Raw genomic sequence first — 18,945 nt, 5'->3', positions numbered from 1 at the left:
GCTTTCATTTCACTGACGCTGGAGTTACAGACTCCTTTGCCCTTTCATACTGTACTGTACATGTCCTGACTGGACCCAAGCCAGTAACTGAGGAGGAGTCTGAACTCTTTATCTCCTATCTTGAGAAAAGATAGGAACAACAAAAAAAAATCGGAAAGCGCAAAGGTGGGTGCAGAGGAGGGTTAAAAGTAAACCTCTCTTTTCCTCCACGGGGATGTTAAAAAAAGAAGGAGAAAGAGACAAAATGGTAGAAAACCAAAACAATTGAGGTGCTCTGTCCCCCACCGCCGTCCCATCTATCCGCCACCCTGTGTCTCTTCTCTTGCTGGCTAAGCCACTGAGGAAATCTGCTTGTCTTCCGGGTCACCTTCTCCATCCCCGTCCCCCATGAGCGGCTGCCTCTTCTTCAGCTCCCGCTGGTACTTGGCCATCAGAGAGGCATAGATGCAGCCGTAGGCAGCTGCCACCACCATCATTATACAGACGATCCCGCACACCACCCCGGCGATGATGACGGTGCCGATGGCTCGCCGCACGCTGACGGGGCGGTACCGCTGCCGCATACATTCTGGGATAGGAATCACAGCCGGGGTAGGGAGACTCTCAGAGGGCTGAGCGATGGGCACCACCCCTCTGCTGCATGGGGCCCCACCACCACCGCTAGCCCCCCCTGACACGGAGCCATTCTCATCCTCCAGGTGCAGGCAGTAGTTGAACATTTCAACCGGGACAGTGCGGATGTCACGACCTCGCAGGTCCTTGGGCAGGGTGCAGTCCACGGCATCAATCTTCCCGCCTGGGTGCAATAAGGAAGAAACACAAAGGAAACAAAGAGATTGCATAAGTTAAGAAGTTGTTATTAATGTTCAATACGTTGACAGAAAAAATAATGTTAAATAAAAACCTAATATTTATATTATACCCTGCATAAGACCTCGTTTAACGTACTGTGTCAATAGCAGTTCTTCGGAAAGACCAGTATAATTCTCATTCTACAGTAAGTCATGACCAGAGGAGACTATGACAGGATTTGACTCAGCTGTCCAAAATCAAAAAAGATTTGAAAAGCTCAGTCCAGGGAACTATCTAATCCTCTGTAATAGATTAGAGACCCAGGAACACAATTAGAATTTTGTTCCTCGCTGATATGTGTGTGTGGTATGTGTGAAGAATTCCTTTACTCCTTTGCCAGCTGACTCAGTTTCTTTCATTTCTTCCTACAGAGTGCTGATTAATCAATAGACAGTCTCATGGCTTGTCTTCAATTGTAGTCGTTATTCATCTCAGTCTAATTTAAACTACCTCCCAAAACATGCAATCCAAATAATCGAATCATTTTCTTACTTCTTTTTTCCTGTATCCTTCTCTGTGCTTTCTGTAAGAATACAAGAGGTATTGGAAGATCATTTGTGTTCATTTGGTGAATCGACTTCCACATCATCCTTTCATCACTCACCTCAGGAGAAATACTGTCTCTGAAATTACTTGACGGCTTCGGTTTTGTGAGAGTTTGCAGCCAGACAGATACTGAAAGCTCTTAATTGACTTTTCTGACTAAAGGAGTGTGTTCATTGATTGATGGTTGAATGAGGGGTTGTGCAGACAAACCAGGTGATCATTTTCTTAAGTTTAGCTAGTCAGTGTGAACTGAAGGCTAAGAACTGTGAAATATCTTTCTCTAACAGATCATACAGAACACAGTCTGAGCACAACTCTACATTGCCTTGATATTGTCAATCAATTGAGTTCAGCCATTAGTGGTACCCCTGTCTGTGTTTTTATGAAAGGGCACCTAAAGTGAAGCTAAACACACTTTACAGTACAACAGAAGTACCTTGCAATAAAGATAGCAGATGCAACAGATACCAATAAAGGAGGCAGACGCAAAGGATACCAATGCCAAAAACTGTTTAGCCTCACTGAGACAGGTCAAGCAGATCCATTTCTGCTGCTATGAGAGGCCAAGAGTGGAGTTACCGGACTCCAGAAGTACTAGAGGAGACCAAGGCATATTCTTGTTTAAAATAATGGATACAAAGGAAGTAACCTGATTCCAAAATTGAATCAACCCTTGCCATTCCCAAAACAGGCATAAAAGGATATACTTATGATGCATGTATTTATTGTACAAAATGCCTGAAGTTATGTTTTGTTATGTACACTAAGCATACCATACAGTAGGTATAAAATGTGCAGCCATACTTTCTCTCTTCTGAAGGTACTGGTATCACTACTTTTGAAGAACGTTTTGTGAAAGTAATAGTATATTGAAACTGAAAATGATTTAACTGATTGGTTTAGGGGAAATAAATGGAAAATTAATTAAAATAGAGGAGAATCCAATTTGGCAGGGTATCTAGCCTTTCAGCATTTTTCAGAATGTTTCAAGACGGTTTAAACCCAGACAAAACGTTCTGAGTCCCAAGAATGACTCAAGACTGAGTGCCATATTTGAGAAACACAGGCTGCCTAAATAAGATGCAAATCTGTTATAAATAGAATGCATGAATATGTACGTACACATGCACATACACAAGTCCATGCTCAAAGAAAACAGCTGAACAGCCTCAACTCCAATTATCATTTCTGAACACACTCTGACAGTAACACCAGAGGCCAAGAGAGAGTGGAAGCAGTTTGTGCACCAGGGAGCACACAGTCACGTTGCTGAGGATGACACACTAAGGTCCTTCAGCAGTAGCCTGGAACCACTTTAGGGTCACAGCACCTCTGCGGGCAGGAGCTAAATTTGGCAGGCAGTGTAAACAGCTTTTGTCGAAAAACTAAATGAAAGGAGCACCTTGACAGTTTTTAACATACAACAATCTAGGGTTTCTAGTGATATTGTTTTTTTAATTTGCTTTCCAGCCTTCAAAAACAGATTGCAGAGTTAATGTACAACATCAGGGGCTAATTAAGAGAGGAAGAAAATGTTCCACCATGCCCTTCACGATCTGTCGTGGTAATAAAGTGCCTCAGGCAAAACAGTACAAATTACGGGTTTGGGATCTAAATCTATGATGTGTGTGTAGCTAGCCCCTTCACCAACAAATAAATAATTACAAATGTTAAATAATACAGTACTTTGAGGGACACTGGAGGGACACCTGCTGTTCCAAAGGTTCAGACACATGGGGTTTTTGTTGCTATTGGGGATTCTTCCCCTCCACATCCACTGGAGTTCGGACACTCCTCATTTGCTTGTTGCCGCTACTTACCTCTGTAAAGCAGCCACTCAATCCAGTGCTTGAAGTCCCTCAGGTTGCAGTCACACTCCCAGGGGTTGCCGCCGAGCTGCAGGAACTGCAGGCTGACCAGGGGCTCGAAAGCGGCTCTCTCCAAGGCATGAAGCCGGTTGTTGGCCAGGGAGAGCCACACCACCTCCCTCAGCTCGTCCAAGAGACCAATGGGCACCTGGGAGATACCGTTGATGGACAGGTCGAGCTGCCGCAACCGCGGAAGACTCTGGAAGAGGTCTTTGTCCAGCACAGTGAGGCTATTGTTGCGCAGCACAAGCTCCGACAGGTTGCCCAGTTCCCTGAAGAGGGCGGGAGGCAAGTTGTCAAGGAAGTTGTTGGACAGGTCAAGGCTCTCCAGAGAGCTGAGGTTGGAGAAGGCTCCGGGGGGCAGCGCGCTCAGCTTGTTGTTGAAGAGGAGGAGGCTCTTGGTGTTGAGAGGCAGGTTGGCTGGGAGGGAGAGCAGGCCATTGTCGCTGCAGTCCACCTCACTGTTATTACAGCGGCATGGCGCAGGACAGCAGTACACCGTCTCTGCTAGGCAACAAAGAATCCCCAGAAGGCAGAAGAGCACTGCACAAACAGAACGATGTAGAGAAAGGGAATGAGAATACAGTGGCGCAGCTTCCTCTGTCTGCACTGAAACAGGCAGAGAAAGCTCCTGAAAACACAGCCTTAATCAGCAATGATGGGTTTGTGTTATTAAGAATAATAAGCTTTGATGCATTAATTACCCGGGAAGCAAGAAGGTAAAGCGACTCACATCACTCTGAGAGACACAGGATTAAATTTATTTCTTATACAGGTGCAATTCCTAAGGACGTTTGTGCATTTATGCAATAAATAGGGAGACATTTTCTGTCTCTTTTGGTATATGTTTGCGTATCTTATAATAAAAAAATGAAATGATCACATTTCTGTCAAGGGAGGCTTACGATGTATCCTAGTAACAATGCCTGTTTAAACATGAAATATTTAAAGTACATAAATGATTCAAAATATAATTTCCAGTAAAAACATTGGATTAGAGCTGGGATTCTGAGTTCTGATTCTCAGATCCTACATGTCTCCTTAAGTTATACATAGATCCTCACTCGGGAGAAAAGTGTTAAACTGATCCAAGTTTAAGTTTCAACAGAAGTAATTCTTCTCTTCTTCGCAGCCTTAATTTCTTGACAACTTAAAGATATATAGTTGCAAAACTGTATAAGTAGCTGTTCCTTATAACCAAAATATAATAACATAATATTAGTGAGTATCAAGAACTGATCTCGATTAATGAAATAACATAATAATAGAATGTTTATTAATAAGAGTCAGATTATTTCTAAGCATTTCACAAAAGCTGGCTGATTTTAAAGTTTTGTACTTCCATGCATCCGTCTTCCAACCACTTGATTCAATACAGGGCTGCACTGGAGCCCCAGAATAACCTAGCGAGCAGCAGGAGCCAGGCAGAATACACCCTGGATGGGATGCCAGTCCACCACTGAAACAGACACACACACACACACTCGAACTAGGGCCAATTCTCGCAGAAGCCGATTAGCCCACCAGTATATCTTTGGACTGTAGGGGGAAGTCAGAGCATCCAGAGGAAACCCAAGTGAACACAGGGAAAACATACTGTACAAACTCCACACAGATACAGTATTGTTTTCCTTTTTTAAAAGAACTAATTACTAAGAAAAGTAGTAATAATAATAATAATAATAATAGTAATAATAATAATGCAGTGGTGAGCACACACTATGAAATAATCACAACCTGTAGTCTAGATCTGGGGGTGTCTGAGTCGTGACTGTCAAGCACAGAGGAGGGGGAGGTAGCGGAGAGCTGCCAGAGTTTCTGGGAGCTTTGGCAAGCACCACGTATTACTGTGCTCTCCACCACATGAGTGGGCTTCTAATGGAGCTGACTGGTCAGCCACCCTCCACCTGGGCCTCCCATGCAGTGCAATGTGCAAAGGAGAAATCGGCAGAAGAAATGAAGTGCCAGTTTGCAGAAATGACAATTGCTGTGTGATTCTCTACACCGCAGGGCTTTGGCTGGGCTCTCAAGGGCCCCCGATTCAGCACATGTTCTAAACCTCTTCCGATTATATCATTCTTAAAATATGAGGGTTCACATTGGTAGAGATGAGCTGTCATTGAACTGGTCGGTGTTTTAAAGATTTCTGGAACAACACTTTGATTATATGGAGCTGGAGGTCCAGGATGGGGGAATCTCTTATGCAATAAATTATTATCTTATTATTATCTATGTTTCTGTTGTGATGTTATGTGAGCACCCAAGAAAATCAGAGTTACCTTTTATAAAAGAAGGGGACTGCATAGTGGGGTGGCTGTGAGCACCATTTCATGATCCAGAGTTTAATTAAAGCTTCAGATGTCTGTCTGTGTGGGGTTTACAGATCTCTCAGTAGGCACCTGGGGTTTGATTTGGTACCCTGGTTTCCTCTCATCTTCAAAAGATATGCTAGGCTAGATATGATTTTTTTTCTAAATTGTCCTTATTTCTATGGCCCTGTAATACTTTGCTGTCCTGGCCAGAGGAGAAGATCTCAGTTCTAACCTTTATCCTGAGCTTGCAACAAAGGTACTCATGTGCTTCAACCCTTTTCAGGTTATGTAGCTTTCTCATAATGGATGGTTAGATAAAGAATTATATCTGGGGTGTTTTTAGAATGTGCTAAAAAAACAAAATAATCTCTTCACCCATCTATTTTCTGACCACTTTATCGCATACTGGCTTGCAAGGAAGCACAAGCCTGTCAAAACACAATTACAGTTTCTTACTGTTATATTCTCACCTAACATCCCATCACTTTCATTAACCGCTTATCCAATTCAGGGTCACAGCCTGGCCTGGATCCCATCCCAGAAAGCAATGGATGGAAGACAGGATACATCCTGGACAGGACACCAGTCCATCACAGACCACACACAAGCACACACTCACGCCACGGCCTGTTTTTACAACTGTACAATTTAGGCCAATTAACCTACAGTACCAGTATGTCTTTGGATTGGGGGAGGAAACTGGAGCACTCTGAGGTAGCCCACATGACTGTGAGGAGAACATGCAGACTCCACAAAGACACCCCAAATCCTGTGAGGCAGCAATGATAACCACTGCCCCGGCATGCCACCCAAAATAATATCAAATAAAACCATTTTTTTGCTGATCAACAGACAAACAGTTTAAAATAACTAACCCATAATTAACTAATAAAATAATTAACCCAGCAATGAGTACACAAACCCCTTAATGGACAACAGAAATATAATGTAACTATACTGTAACTGTAGTGTCATAAAGCGCATCTTTTATTATTTTTATGTTTAACTGTCAGTTTTATCCAAAGTGACATGAATTATTTTTCATTTATACAAGCTGTGTTTTTTACCGAAGCAATCTGAATGAAGTACCTTGTCCAAGGAACAACAGCAGTGCAAGCCAGATCTGAACCCAAAACCTCCCACATATGGAGTTCAGAACCCAAACACACAAACCATATGCCATCTTTCAAAACTGAGAATCCTTTCACAGGGAACCTGCTCTCTGCAAAACTCTGTTAAACTTCCCCTTTCGTTCTGTTTTTCAAAAATGTATTTCTTCAGTAACTTTTTTTTGTATTATTTTACTATCTTGAAAATAGTTTTACCAAAAATTGTCCATTGGGAGGATGATTTTAACCATTCTTTATTTTTCCTGTATTAAAATCAAGACTTCAACACTGATATCTTTGGAGAACTCCAGGCTTCATTCCAGCTACAGACTGATACATTGACTCAGACATAAAAGAACAATTTTCTTTCAGAATCTCTTTTTCCATTCATTTTTTTCAAAATCCTAAAACTTTGTGTTTCTAGGCCCAAAGTTTAAAACGTTTTATACCTGTGTCTTTTTTTTCTTATTATTTTGTAATTATAAAATAATTCAGAAAATATGAATATGCACAACTTATAAAATAAAGGTCAATGTTGTTCTTTATACTTGCATACTGAACACTAAAGTATACTGAATTCGCAGTATTGGGCAGCTACTGTATATATGCTTCCAATGAAAAACAGTGTCTTATTTGACAGGTTCCAGGTGACGTACTCTAACTGGCAGATGTGGTGTTTTTTCCTGTGGCTAATTTAGATCTCCAGTGTTCAGTTATACAGTAAATTTTCTGCCTTGCAGAAGACCCTCTTGGTCTACTTAATAATTATGTGTCTCAGAATGGTTTGCAGGATGGTTGATTAGCAATGCAATGGAATAACTAAGAGAGGTTCTGCTCCTTTAGCTTTCAAATTCCAGCCAGCAAGTTTCACTCATTGTTACTTCAGCGCCACCTGGTAATTTGAGCAATGGAAATTATAGACAGTTCGTATGGCATTACACTTCAACTTTGCTTCTCCTCAAAGACCCCGTCATACGAAACGCAGCCCGATGCCAGCACATCGCATCATGGAATGCTTTTTTAAAAATTAAAAAGAATGACGCACAACCAGGTCAAAGTGGCTTTCCATTAGATTGTTCGCTGAATTTTTTTCATACAGTAGGTGACACAATACTACATTACTGTGAACTGTAGTGAACTGAGTGAACTACAGTAACAGGCTGTGAGGTCAGTGGCGTTCAACAGAAGAAATAAGGGCTACCAGCTTCTTTTGGAAGAAGCTTTCCCTGTCCTGCTGTATAACAAAGTAATCTCCTTGGTTTTCATGCCAGTGTTTTTGGAAGATATGAAGTTTCCATGTATAATGCAGCTTTGTAATGAAACAAGATAGATAAGTGCATTGCTGCTTGCTGGTTTTTCATTTATTTTGGGGGTAGGCATATAGGCTGGTACATTTTGCTCTCTGTGGGACTGTGTAATTGCTTTCAAAGTTAATCAAGAGTGTCGTGCAGTCTGATGTTTTTAACAGAGGAGAAGAGCAGACACAAAAAGACAGCAGGTAAAGTAATTCATTGCGTTACAGAGCTCTTCAGGAAGTAAAGGCACTCAAAAGAACTTATCACTAGGTGAATATATTCTTTCTTGTTCAGAGAAATAAAATTAGATTGCGCTCCTAACACTTGTTTATTGGGAATTGTGCAGATCATCTCAACCATTCTCAGTTACGAGGTGGAGATTATTTAGTATACATCTAGTAATTTAATCCCCCAATAAAGTAAATAATGCCACGACTAAAACAACAAAAACACATTAAGTCATCAGCAATCTCCATTGTCAGATTGAAATCTTCAAAATGGTTTTCCTTGGCAGCCTTCATCACCTGCCTGCCCAGACTTTGTTCAAAGCTTTTTCACCAGCGACGTTATATGTGGTGTGGAAATCACGTCAGCTTTAAAAAGTAGAATAAATCACAAGCAGTGGCTGGAGGAACTGTTTGTGTGTGTGCATGTGCTTTCTGGGGGAGGCAAGTGAGAAAGAAGATTAAAATAGATTAGACTGAAACACCCAGAAATAAGTCACTTGAGCACCAGCACTCAGATTAAAGAGCACTAATTTATGGAAATGTATCTCTCTTTTTTTTAATTATTAATGTGGTAAACAGCATACATTATTTATAACCTCACAGTGGCTGGCCTCTGTCTTTTAAGTGGAGTTTATAACAAAAGTTCGTGAGGGATGACACCAACTAAGCTCAACAGGACCCAGCTGTCAGTAATTAGCAATCGCTCCTGAAAATCCATTCCTCTCCCAAATGCTATAAACACCTACAAGATCCCTCTCTCTCTCTCTCTCTCTCTCTCGCACGTCTCTTGCATCCCACCTCCACCCCATCTCCACCTCCTTGTCCTGTGGCGGGTAGGGCCAGCCCTCAGCCAAGCAGGTCTGTGGCAGCCAAGCCACAATCTTGCTCCATGATGCTTTATTCTTCGGTGTTTGTCATTCCTAGTGAAATATACCTGTACTTGATGAAGATATCAAAGACGTACACTAGTCTGCATCCAAGGTCTTGTCAGGTAGTGGCACGAGTTTGAAGGGGATGTGGAATATGGCAGATGAGGCAGTGTCATTTTATCACTTTTTCAAGACCATTTCTTGATTTACTTTGGCTTCCTTTTAAAGTCTGACAGAGCAGTCTATTGAAAATGCCTCGCTATTTCATCATCACATTATCACTTTCAATAACTGCTTATCCAATTCAGGCTGACAGTGGCCCGGAGCCTATCCCACAAAACAATGGGCACAAGACAGGATACACTGTAGGTGGGATGCCAGTCCATCACTGGGTACACACTGACACAGCCACGCACACACACCAGGGCCAATTTGTACAGAAGCCAATTACCCTACCAGTTAACTGCCAGTGTTTTTGGATGATTTGAAGTTTCCAAGCAGCATTATAATGAAACAAGAGAGATAAGAGGATTGCTGCTTGCCGGTTTTTCATTTATTTTGGAGGATAGGCATATACTGTAGGAAGGGGTGCTTTGCTCTCTGTGGGACTGTGTAACTGCTTTCGATGTAAATCAAGAGTGTTGTGCAGTGCCGTACATCTTTGGACTGTAGTATGACAGTGGAGCACCCAGAGCAAACCCACGTGAACACAGGGAGAACATACAAACTCCACGCAGACAGGCCTTGATATTTCTAAACTGACAATCATTAAAGATTGTTTTGCAGTAGGGTTTCAAAGACTGACAATACAGTCAATCATCAATTATTTGGAATATATATATCAAATTAATTCACCTTTTTTTTTTGGCCTGCTCTACTGTACAACTGTGAAATGAGGGTCGCATGTGCTGTCTCCATGTATTGTAATATCAGAGCCATTTGCTATTTTCTCATGTACTGTAATGTACATGTCACTGTTCACAGAGAAGAACTGGCTTGGATTGGAGCATTGGAGCATGTCTCCTTGACAATTCAGCTAGCTTACAGGCACCAGGCAAGTGACAGGGGTCACAACTGCATTGCAATCCAACTGAAGCACAAAACACCTCAGTGGTGCTTAGCAAGATAATTTTCCCCTGCATGACGAATAGTCTCAGACGAATAATTTTGGCCTACAGGCCTCAGCCTGAACTCTTCACTGGACAAGCATCTTGACAGCCACTGACTAAAACACTTTTTTAATTAGGCCTTACGTTTTTGATTAGCCCCACTTCCCAACATATCCATCCAGTTTCTAACTGCTTCTTCCAATTCAGGAGAGCCAGAACCTATCCCAGCAAGCAATAGGTGCAGGGCAGGGTACACACTGGACAGGACAGGACTGTCCCTTATAGGGCACACAAACACAGACATGGACACATTCACACCAGGGTCAGTTTTCATACCAGTATGTTTTGGACTGTAGGAGCAAACCAGAGCACCTAGAGGAAACCAACGCAAACACAGGGAGAAGATACAAACTTTATACAGATTAATAATTATAATAATTGCTTACACTTATATAGCACTTTTCTGGACACTCCACTCAAAGCGCTTTACAGGTAATGGGGACTCCCCTCCACCACCACCAATGTGCAGCCCCACCTGGATTATGCAACGGCATCCATAGTACACCAGTACGCTCACCACACATCAGCTATCAGTGGGGAGGAGAGCAGAGTAATGAAGCCAATTCATAGATGGGGATTATTAGGAGGCCATGATTGGTAAGGACCAATGGGAAATTTGGTCAGAATGCCGGGGTTACACCCCTACTCTTTTCGAGAGATGCCCTGGGATTTTTAATGACCACAGAGAGTCAGGACCTCGGTTTTATGTCTCATCCAAAGGATGGCGCCTGTTTACAGTATAGTGTCCCCGTCACTATACTGGGGCATTAGGACCCACATTGACTGCTGGCTCCACTAACACCTCTTCCAGCAGAAACCTTAGTTTTTCCCAGGATTTCTCCCATCCAGGTACTGACCAGGCTCACACCTGCTTAGCTCCAGTGGGTTACCAGTTGTGAGTTGCAGAGTGATATGGCTGCTGGCCAGATAGCACTCTAGGTCTGGAATTGAATCCAGGGTCCCAGTGCTGTGTGGCAGCAATGCTAACCACTGCACTGCAGTGCCGCCCCCCCCCCCCAATCTGATCTACTTTAAAAAAATTAAACATTTTTTTTTTCACCTCAACTTGCAATGTACAGTAAATATACTGCTAGGAAATCTCTGGTAGAATCTTTTGTTTGCCCGAGTCACCGTCTTTGTTTAACCTTATTTAACATTTATTATTTTCCACTGCCATAGTCACAGGCAGTATTTCTGTACAAATAATAAGAAAGTTTCACTTGGGATCTTACAGAAGAGTGTATTTGTGAGAGAGGTGGAAGACTGTGGTCCAATAATGCTGGTGGAGTTAGAAAAATCTAGGCACTGTAAAACTTCTATGGCTGACAAATTGTGACTCAGCTCAGAGAGCAGCTGGAATGCACATGTGGTTGACAACTGAGGGAGTTTCCTGATGGGGTGTGTGAGTAGTGGGGTGCAATGAAACTTCCCACAGAAGAGCACTCTTACTGCATGACAGGCTACAGAGTGGAGGCCCTGGAGATTTTTATTTTTTTTAACTGCTAAAAACACTCTCTTTCTGAGTGGAGCTGTGGGCTCAGATGCTTCTCACTCATATTTATCCCACTCAAGAGTCGACTCCATCTCTCCATCACCATGCAATCACTGCAAACAGAGCCGTAGCTATGGTAGCTGTTACCAGATAGGGCCCTGCTTTTTTGAAGCTAAGAAAAAGTTCAGATTTAAAAAAAAGTGGGAAAAAACCCTATCAGACTTCATTTTTAAAAACCCTTTTCATGACAGATCATTGTGAAACTTGTAATAATATCCTCTGTAACACTCCCACCATCACTAATACAGCAGTGACCTTATTTAAACAAGTAAAATCACCAACAAGACCACTCTTAGTTTAGTATGTTCTGTGTAACATTAGCAGACTCAACTCCAAATATATACTCATTACTGGGGAATCTCTGGTACAATACTTTATTCCCTGAACCACAAACTCTGTTTATCCTAATGCAAGCCAACAGAAAAAGATTACAGATGCATTAACCTGTCTGCTGTAATATTAATCAAAGAGGGTACTTACTACTGAAAATGTACAAATGTGAAGCACTATTTTTAAATCTGAGCTCTCTCACAAGAACTCATTTGTGCTTAGTCTCATCAAGTAGAAAAGTACAACACAATTTCTGTTGCCCAGAATACAAACTCTCTGGGGAAGACTCATCACATACTGTATGCATGTGTATATTATTGCTGTTTTTAAGAAAGCATCGTGTTAAGAAACAAGATGATATGTTTTTTAAAGATCTAGTCTGCAGGTGGTTTCCTCTTCACCAAGTGTCCATTCGTGAGATCTGTCCTCTTGATGAGATAGAATGTCATTGATATTTGTAAGAATAAGTGCTAGGAGTCAAATATGTGTTGGTGATTAGCAATCACTTTCTTACGTTATCTGACAGTGAAAAAAAAAAGTTGTCACGATCTGTCCAAGCAGGGAATGGTTTCAGAGTGGGTGTGGTTGAAGAGAAAAAAAATTCCAGCTTCCTTGACTAATGAACTTGATTTTTATTATATTTCCTAAAGACATACTTTGAAAGTCCTCGAATAGCATATCATCTTTAGAATATACAGCAGAAATATGCAGTCATCAGTACCACAGAATAAAAAAGCTCTTCACTGACATCAAAGACAGAAGAATAGATTTGTCAACTTTCACTGCATTAATAGAGTAATCTCAGAGTTTTGGCACTCCTTCAGTGATGAGGCATGTCGGTTTAAAGTCTCTGGTGCTTTGTCTTGTTCCTTAAGGGGTTCTATTTATCTTGTGCATTCAAATCTCTGAGATGATTTACTCTGAGATAGAGGGCAGGAAAGAGTAACAGCAACCACTCCTCGGTACTCACCAGGGGTGCTCAGAGTTTGCGCAGGTTTTCCCTGCTGTAGCTGAAAGGGCCCAGCTTGGTGCCCCATGTCAGATCACTATTGCTATGATGTTCTTCAACCGCAGGCCTCACATCAGTGTGGCATGACCACACTGCTGCCGCCACAGGAGACAAGGTGAGAGCGCCTTTGTGGATGGCTCCGTAAAAGTCAAATGATCTTTAGTCCCGGAACAGTCCTGGAAAAAAAAACAACAACAGATTGTTCTGGATCGTTCAGATTTTAAACAATCATCACAAGAAGCTAGTTGTTCGGTGTTCTCAACTTCAGCAGATGTGTTTAATTTTTTTTTTCTGCAGACAGGCCTCAATATATACAGTAATGCTGTGCGTAGCTTGATATCTAATTCTGATCATGCCTTCCTCACCACCTCCGGAGGAAATGATTAAATTGACACACAAGCAGACACCCACAGCCACACAGACAGACACGCACACAGGGCGACTGAGGCGGGCTGTACAGACTGAGGATAATTAAGGATAACTATGGGATGACTTGGAACAATGGCGCAAAAATACCCCTTCAGCGTTTTAAACGGCATAAATAATGTATCAGTACGGGTGTTAGCAGTTTGCGAAAAATATTTACACAGGCCCCTTTGAGGCAGATACCCCGCTGTCTGTTTTACAAAAGCTGTGATGAGATTTGTTTGTTGAGAGTGGCAACACAGGAGCTCTGGGCCTGCAGTGTTGTTCTCGACAGCACTTGGGGGAAGGGGAGAGCAGAGTTTTGTACTGCTCGGTTTGCGATATATGGTAACAGTTCCCTGAGTCCAAGAATGCAGTTATTTAGGGGGTATTATTTCAGCATTGTCTGAGAGTTTAATTATATGATATGTTACTATTCCATGAAAGCAATGGTGCTTTTTTAATGGGGACTGGGGACATGCTTATTAGGCAGAAGAAAATAATGAGAGCTGAGAATGGAGGTGTTCATGGAACTCAGTGGTTTGCGGTAGTTGGGGGGGGGGGGGGAGCAGTCGAAGGAATTTTAAGTGTCGAGTACAGAAGCAAACTGCAGTTGAGCAGGCTTATTCCTGATCCCCCACTGCCAAACAAGTAAGTCAGATTTATTGTTGCCAGAGAGCACCTGCCATGCAATGTCCTGTTTTATGAAGGGTAGCCAAGCACCTCAGTGATTTGTAAGGGTAATCTGACCTATTTCCTTTTGCTTTAAGATGCTGGTTCTCCTTTCAGTGCAGCTGAAGTATACACAGCCTGATCTTTAAACATGTCACAAAAATGGCTGTTTTTATTCAGTTTTTGAGCTTTCATATGTTTTCAGTTCTGAATAAGATTCAGTTTGCACCTTCTCACTACTGCGACTGCCAATGTAAGAAACTGGCAATATGTTCAGATCTGTGACAGATGTCTCCAGACTTTGCTTTTTTATGGATAGACCATAAACACCTACAGTAAATAACCTGGTTTTGTACAGTGTTAACCTTTCTGCTTTTTCAAACTCTATCCTGGTATTCAGAGCTTCTCAGAGCTCATTCATGAAGATAACCAGCATCATCTAGTCATTCTGAGAGTCAGCCACTGAAGATTAAGAAGTTTTTGGATTGGGAACAAAAACATTTGCTTACTTTGCAGGCTTGAGGTGTTAGGGAAATAGTCAGAAACCCCTTACAGTTTCTGTAAATCCCCTTTAAAGCCCTTAAAGTTCTGTAAAGTTTCTGATGGGCTTGTTAAATTTCTGCCTTTACCCAGTGCTTTGGACTGTGGTCTGCATACCACCCTACGTAATACAGATCCATGGGTTCACATCAAAATGTCTAAAGAATTTGGGATCAACAAAACTAACTGAAAGACCTCTTGATGGGAAAACAGAGTGCTCTTCACAAAATCTCCCTAGACATTGATTTGAGAGCAGACAGCATGGTTGCTAAATCATATCTACGATGCAAATTTTGCCTTCATTAACAGTTTTTCCTTTACTCTATGGTGACTCTTAAGCCATCATTGAGTCCCCCTACAATCTTGGTGAGTTTCGATCTGTAACACTTCACGTGATGTGATCGCTTTAAATGAACAACAAACCTTCACCCCTGGACCTGGAAATGCAGGAAACTGAGAGGGGATCAGGGCAGAGGGTTACACTAAGTGGATTATTTTTCAATAATCCATGCAGTATTATGTTGCATGGAAACAGTCTATTTATACTGCACTTGCTGGTCAACAGAAAACGAGTATACATTGTTCTCTGGTATTGGGCATTAGTGCTTATCCCTTTCCCATTCCTGATGGGGCCATCCGTATATGGCATCCTTTTTTGTGAGTACCTACTTAAGGTTGGAAGCATCATGTCCACCTAAAATCGTTTTCACTGAATCTCCAAAGCTCTTTTCTGAAGTATCTTCTTGTTGCTCCTACTTGTTTGCCAGCATCCGCAGTCATGCTACCCATAGACCATCTAAATGAGCTTTTAAAGTGGTGATTAATTAGTTTTGCACATTTTGTGATCCAGAGCTTTGTATATTTATCCTCTGTTAGATCATTAAGACTTTTTTGGATCTTCTCCACAAGCCAGTATCTGAGATGTGTAGTCCAAATGCTGTTGCACCATGACCTCTTAAAGCCTATGACCTTGCAACTGGATATTTCAAGCAGGAAACATGACAGCCACTCTGTTGCATTCAGAAAAATTTGAATGTGTGCTGCAATCTTACTTTTGTTTATAAACCAGTCATGCTTATCCTTAAAAAAATCCTCAAAGGCTTTGTTCTCTACTTAGACTCTTGAAGGCAAGCAAAAAGGTGGATACAATGTTTTTTTCACTCTTCTGATTTGAAAATGTTCTTTTTTTCTACTCATGTAAATCTAGCACGATTTCAGGCATAGGCACTTTGAAATGTTCTGTTAAATCATTAGGCCATAAAGCACCGTGTTGAACAACTCTTATAAAAAGAGACAGTAAAGGGCTTCCATTCATTGTTGCAGTATGCAACAAATGCAATATGATTGGACAGTTACTTGTAACATGCATAGATTATTCAAAATGATGAGCATACTGTGCCATACTCTGACAGAAGTGAAAAACACTTTCTTTGATTTAAACATGCATGCACCAAAATAAATACGTACTGTATACTGCATATTACATTTTAAAAATTGATAAGCTGATAAAAATGGTACTGAAACTGCTCCTGAGCAGTGGTTTGTTTATGTCATATGAATATAGAGCACACAGTACTGCCTACGTCATAAAGGCGTGACACACCTGCACAAGAAAGCAAAGGAACAGATATCTTAAAGAGTGCAGTGCTGTGCTGTAATCCACACTCCATGCAATCACAAAAACCAAAGAAACCACAGCATTGAACAAAACTGCACTTTACACTCTGTATACATATACAATTACAATACAATAGTATACATATAACATGTAGAGCCATATGTTGTCTGTTGATTTAATACAAATCTGATAAGACTGTTACTTATTATTGATAGTCCATCCTAATATTTGTTAAAGGATTTGCAGGGTGATATACAGTAGCTGCTTATCTTAAAGATCCTAACACATCAATGCAGAATATTTATACTCATACATGTTTGATGTGATTAAATAACGTACATGCACAGAAGCAGTGTGTGCAAGGTTCAGGATAATTGCACCTTTCACTGCTTGCTATGCAAAGATATTTCTTTTTTGTTACAGATGTCATTCCTTCAGCTATTCCTGTTTTCACACGCATTTAACACGTGAATAGCAACCACGTATTTGTGGATGGCTCTGCACTGAAAAGCACATACATGCATGCATTTAGGCAGAGATTGTGCTGTGCTTGATTGGAAGAACACCATTTTTTTAATACACTGTACTGAGGCTTGTACTTTAATTCCAAAAAAGGCACCATTTGTTATCTGCAGTATGAAGTTCAGCCCACACTTACAAGCAAGAGACCTTTCTGTAATTCAAGAATGTCATATAATATATTTATTCATTTATTTTTTTTATATTTTCATGTATTCTTTTGTTGGCTTTTTTGTGTATTTTTATACAGTAAATGATATGCAGTGAGTCAAATGCCAGTTAGATCAAGTGTCAAACTGTTTGCATGAGCCAGACTCGGGAGGAAATTATTTTGAAAAGTTATTGAATTACAAACCACAATGAGGAACAAAGAGATGGTAAGAACAAAAGCTTTGAGCTTGTTTTAATAAATAATTGATGCTCCTCATGTAGCATTCTGTCTTGCTTTGGAGGCGATATGTGCAACAGTTATGTATTTCATACAATTCACCTTGAACAGAACTCTACTTGTAATGATGCTTTTAATATAAAATTATTACGTAACAGTCATATTCTTATACACTGAAGTTACAAATGACATGCACTCAAGGGCTTTCTAGCCTGAATATAAATGAAGATTATATTTTTCCTATCAATATTCATAGCAATTCTCAATTATTAAAAGTGTCGACAGCAGGACAGCTGCTTCTCTTTGAGCAGTCACAGATGCCCATACATCAGTACACACTTATTGTCAGTGATGCTCATTCACAGTACTTGTTCATATGTCTCATTACAGCAGAAAATAGAAGCACACACCACTGCACAAATCTACCATTCAATACTGATAGAAATGCATTTTCACACAGATCCAGCCTTAGTTTAGCTGATTACCAAGGACTAAAAACCATTAATCTTCATAATTCAATTTCCAGGACTGCCACTGATGACAAGCAGACAGACTGATTAATGTACTGTTAGCTTTCAACAAAATCCAGAGACAGATCCTTGATTTTATTACCGTGACATTAAAAAATAATCCTGATTACCACACTTTATTGGAGGTTACCTGGAGCCTTTTATTTCAGATTTCGTTATGTGTTAACCTCTACACGACTCGTGCTTAAGTGCTAAGCAGACTAGTACAGCACTGTTGCAATGTCTGAGACTGCCATACAAATCAGTTTGGATATTATTCCCTCATTCAGGCATCCACAAACAAGCAAAAAAATAAAACACTCACCGTATCCCATTAATTTTGTCACCAGAACTGGGAGACTTTATTTTTCCTTGTTAAAAAACATCAGGGTCTTAATGAATAAGGGAAGAAATGATCATTTAATCCTCTCAGTTCTGTATGTATAACAGAAGACTCCAGCTTTGAAAAAATCAAGTCATTGCAGTTTGTTAATCCTCCGAACTGTCTGTGCTGAAGCCGAATTGATGAAGAAAAGGGTCTTCTCTGGAATAGCTGGTCCTAGTATCCAAGCTTTGAGCCCTGGGGAGCCTGCCACTGAAATGCCTTCTTGATGCCCAGTGTCTGTTGCAAGCCACTGTCATGTGCGTGATTCTGTATTCAATGTGCAAGCAAGCATGTGTGTCCGGTGCCTGTGTCTGTGTGTCCGTATGTGTGTGAGAGTATGTGTGTCTCCCGTCTCCCCGTGCGTCTTCTATGTGTTTTCTGTGGGTGCGTATGTGTGTGTGTGGCTTGGCTTGTTAAAGATAGTAACATTAGAGCGTGCCGCTGTTGTTTCTGCTGTCTCCTCTGGTTACACTGAGAGCATCAGCTGATACGGCTCAGGACCCCAGCAGGCGAGCAGTTCTTTTCAGAGAGGCTGGCTTTTGCTTTTTTTTCTCTCTCTCTCTCTCTCCCCCTCTTTCTCACATGGAATGACAGTACAATGTGAAAGAGGCCTTCGCTGAAATTCTGTTGGGCGGGGTCCGCGTGCGTGTTACTCTGTGACATGTGGATTTTGCACACGTGTGTGTTTGGCGGGGAGGCATGATCAGCTGTTAGAGTCGAATTTGTGTTGGAATGAAGAAAAAAAACAACAGAATTGTGATTGAGGCAAGG

General features: G+C 41.2%; 2 protein-coding genes across 2 annotated transcripts in view; one reads left to right on the top strand and one right to left on the bottom strand.

The window, feature by feature from the left end:
* LOC148829168 (voltage-dependent calcium channel subunit alpha-2/delta-4-like) overlaps nt 1-18,945 on the top strand; it is a 205,026-nt gene that overhangs the window by 99,930 nt on the left and 86,151 nt on the right. The window lies entirely within an intron of this gene.
* On the bottom strand, nt 161-18,665 carry lrtm2a (leucine rich repeat transmembrane protein 2a). Its single transcript, XM_088923115.1, has 4 exons — nt 18,115-18,665; nt 13,100-13,314; nt 3,219-3,809; nt 161-796 (listed from the first exon to the last, which is right to left on the bottom strand). The coding sequence occupies exons 2-4, from the start codon at nt 13,164-13,166 to the stop codon at nt 330-332; spliced, it is 1,125 nt and encodes a 374-aa protein (XP_088779241.1). The 5' UTR covers nt 13,167-13,314; nt 18,115-18,665; the 3' UTR covers nt 161-329.

This window comes from Atractosteus spatula, chromosome 8, assembly GCF_055471065.1.
Source record: "Atractosteus spatula isolate fAtrSpa1 chromosome 8, fAtrSpa1.hap1, whole genome shotgun sequence".
Lineage (NCBI taxonomy): Eukaryota > Metazoa > Chordata > Actinopteri > Semionotiformes > Lepisosteidae > Atractosteus > Atractosteus spatula.
The sequence above is the reverse complement of the archived record's forward strand: the minus strand, read 5'-3'. Positions and strand labels throughout refer to the sequence as shown.

Coding starts and splice junctions, on each gene's coding strand:
- lrtm2a (XM_088923115.1), bottom strand. CDS start 13,166: ATGGGGCACCAAGCTGGGCCCTTTCAGCTACAGCAGGGAAAACCTGCG. Junction 3,810..13,099: donor GCAAACTCTGAGCACCCCTG/GTGAGTACCGAG, acceptor CTGTTTGTGCAG/TGCTCTTCTGCCTTCTGGGG. Junction 797..3,218: donor TGAGTGGCTGCTTTACAGAG/GTAAGTAGCGGC, acceptor TATTGCACCCAG/GCGGGAAGATTGATGCCGTG.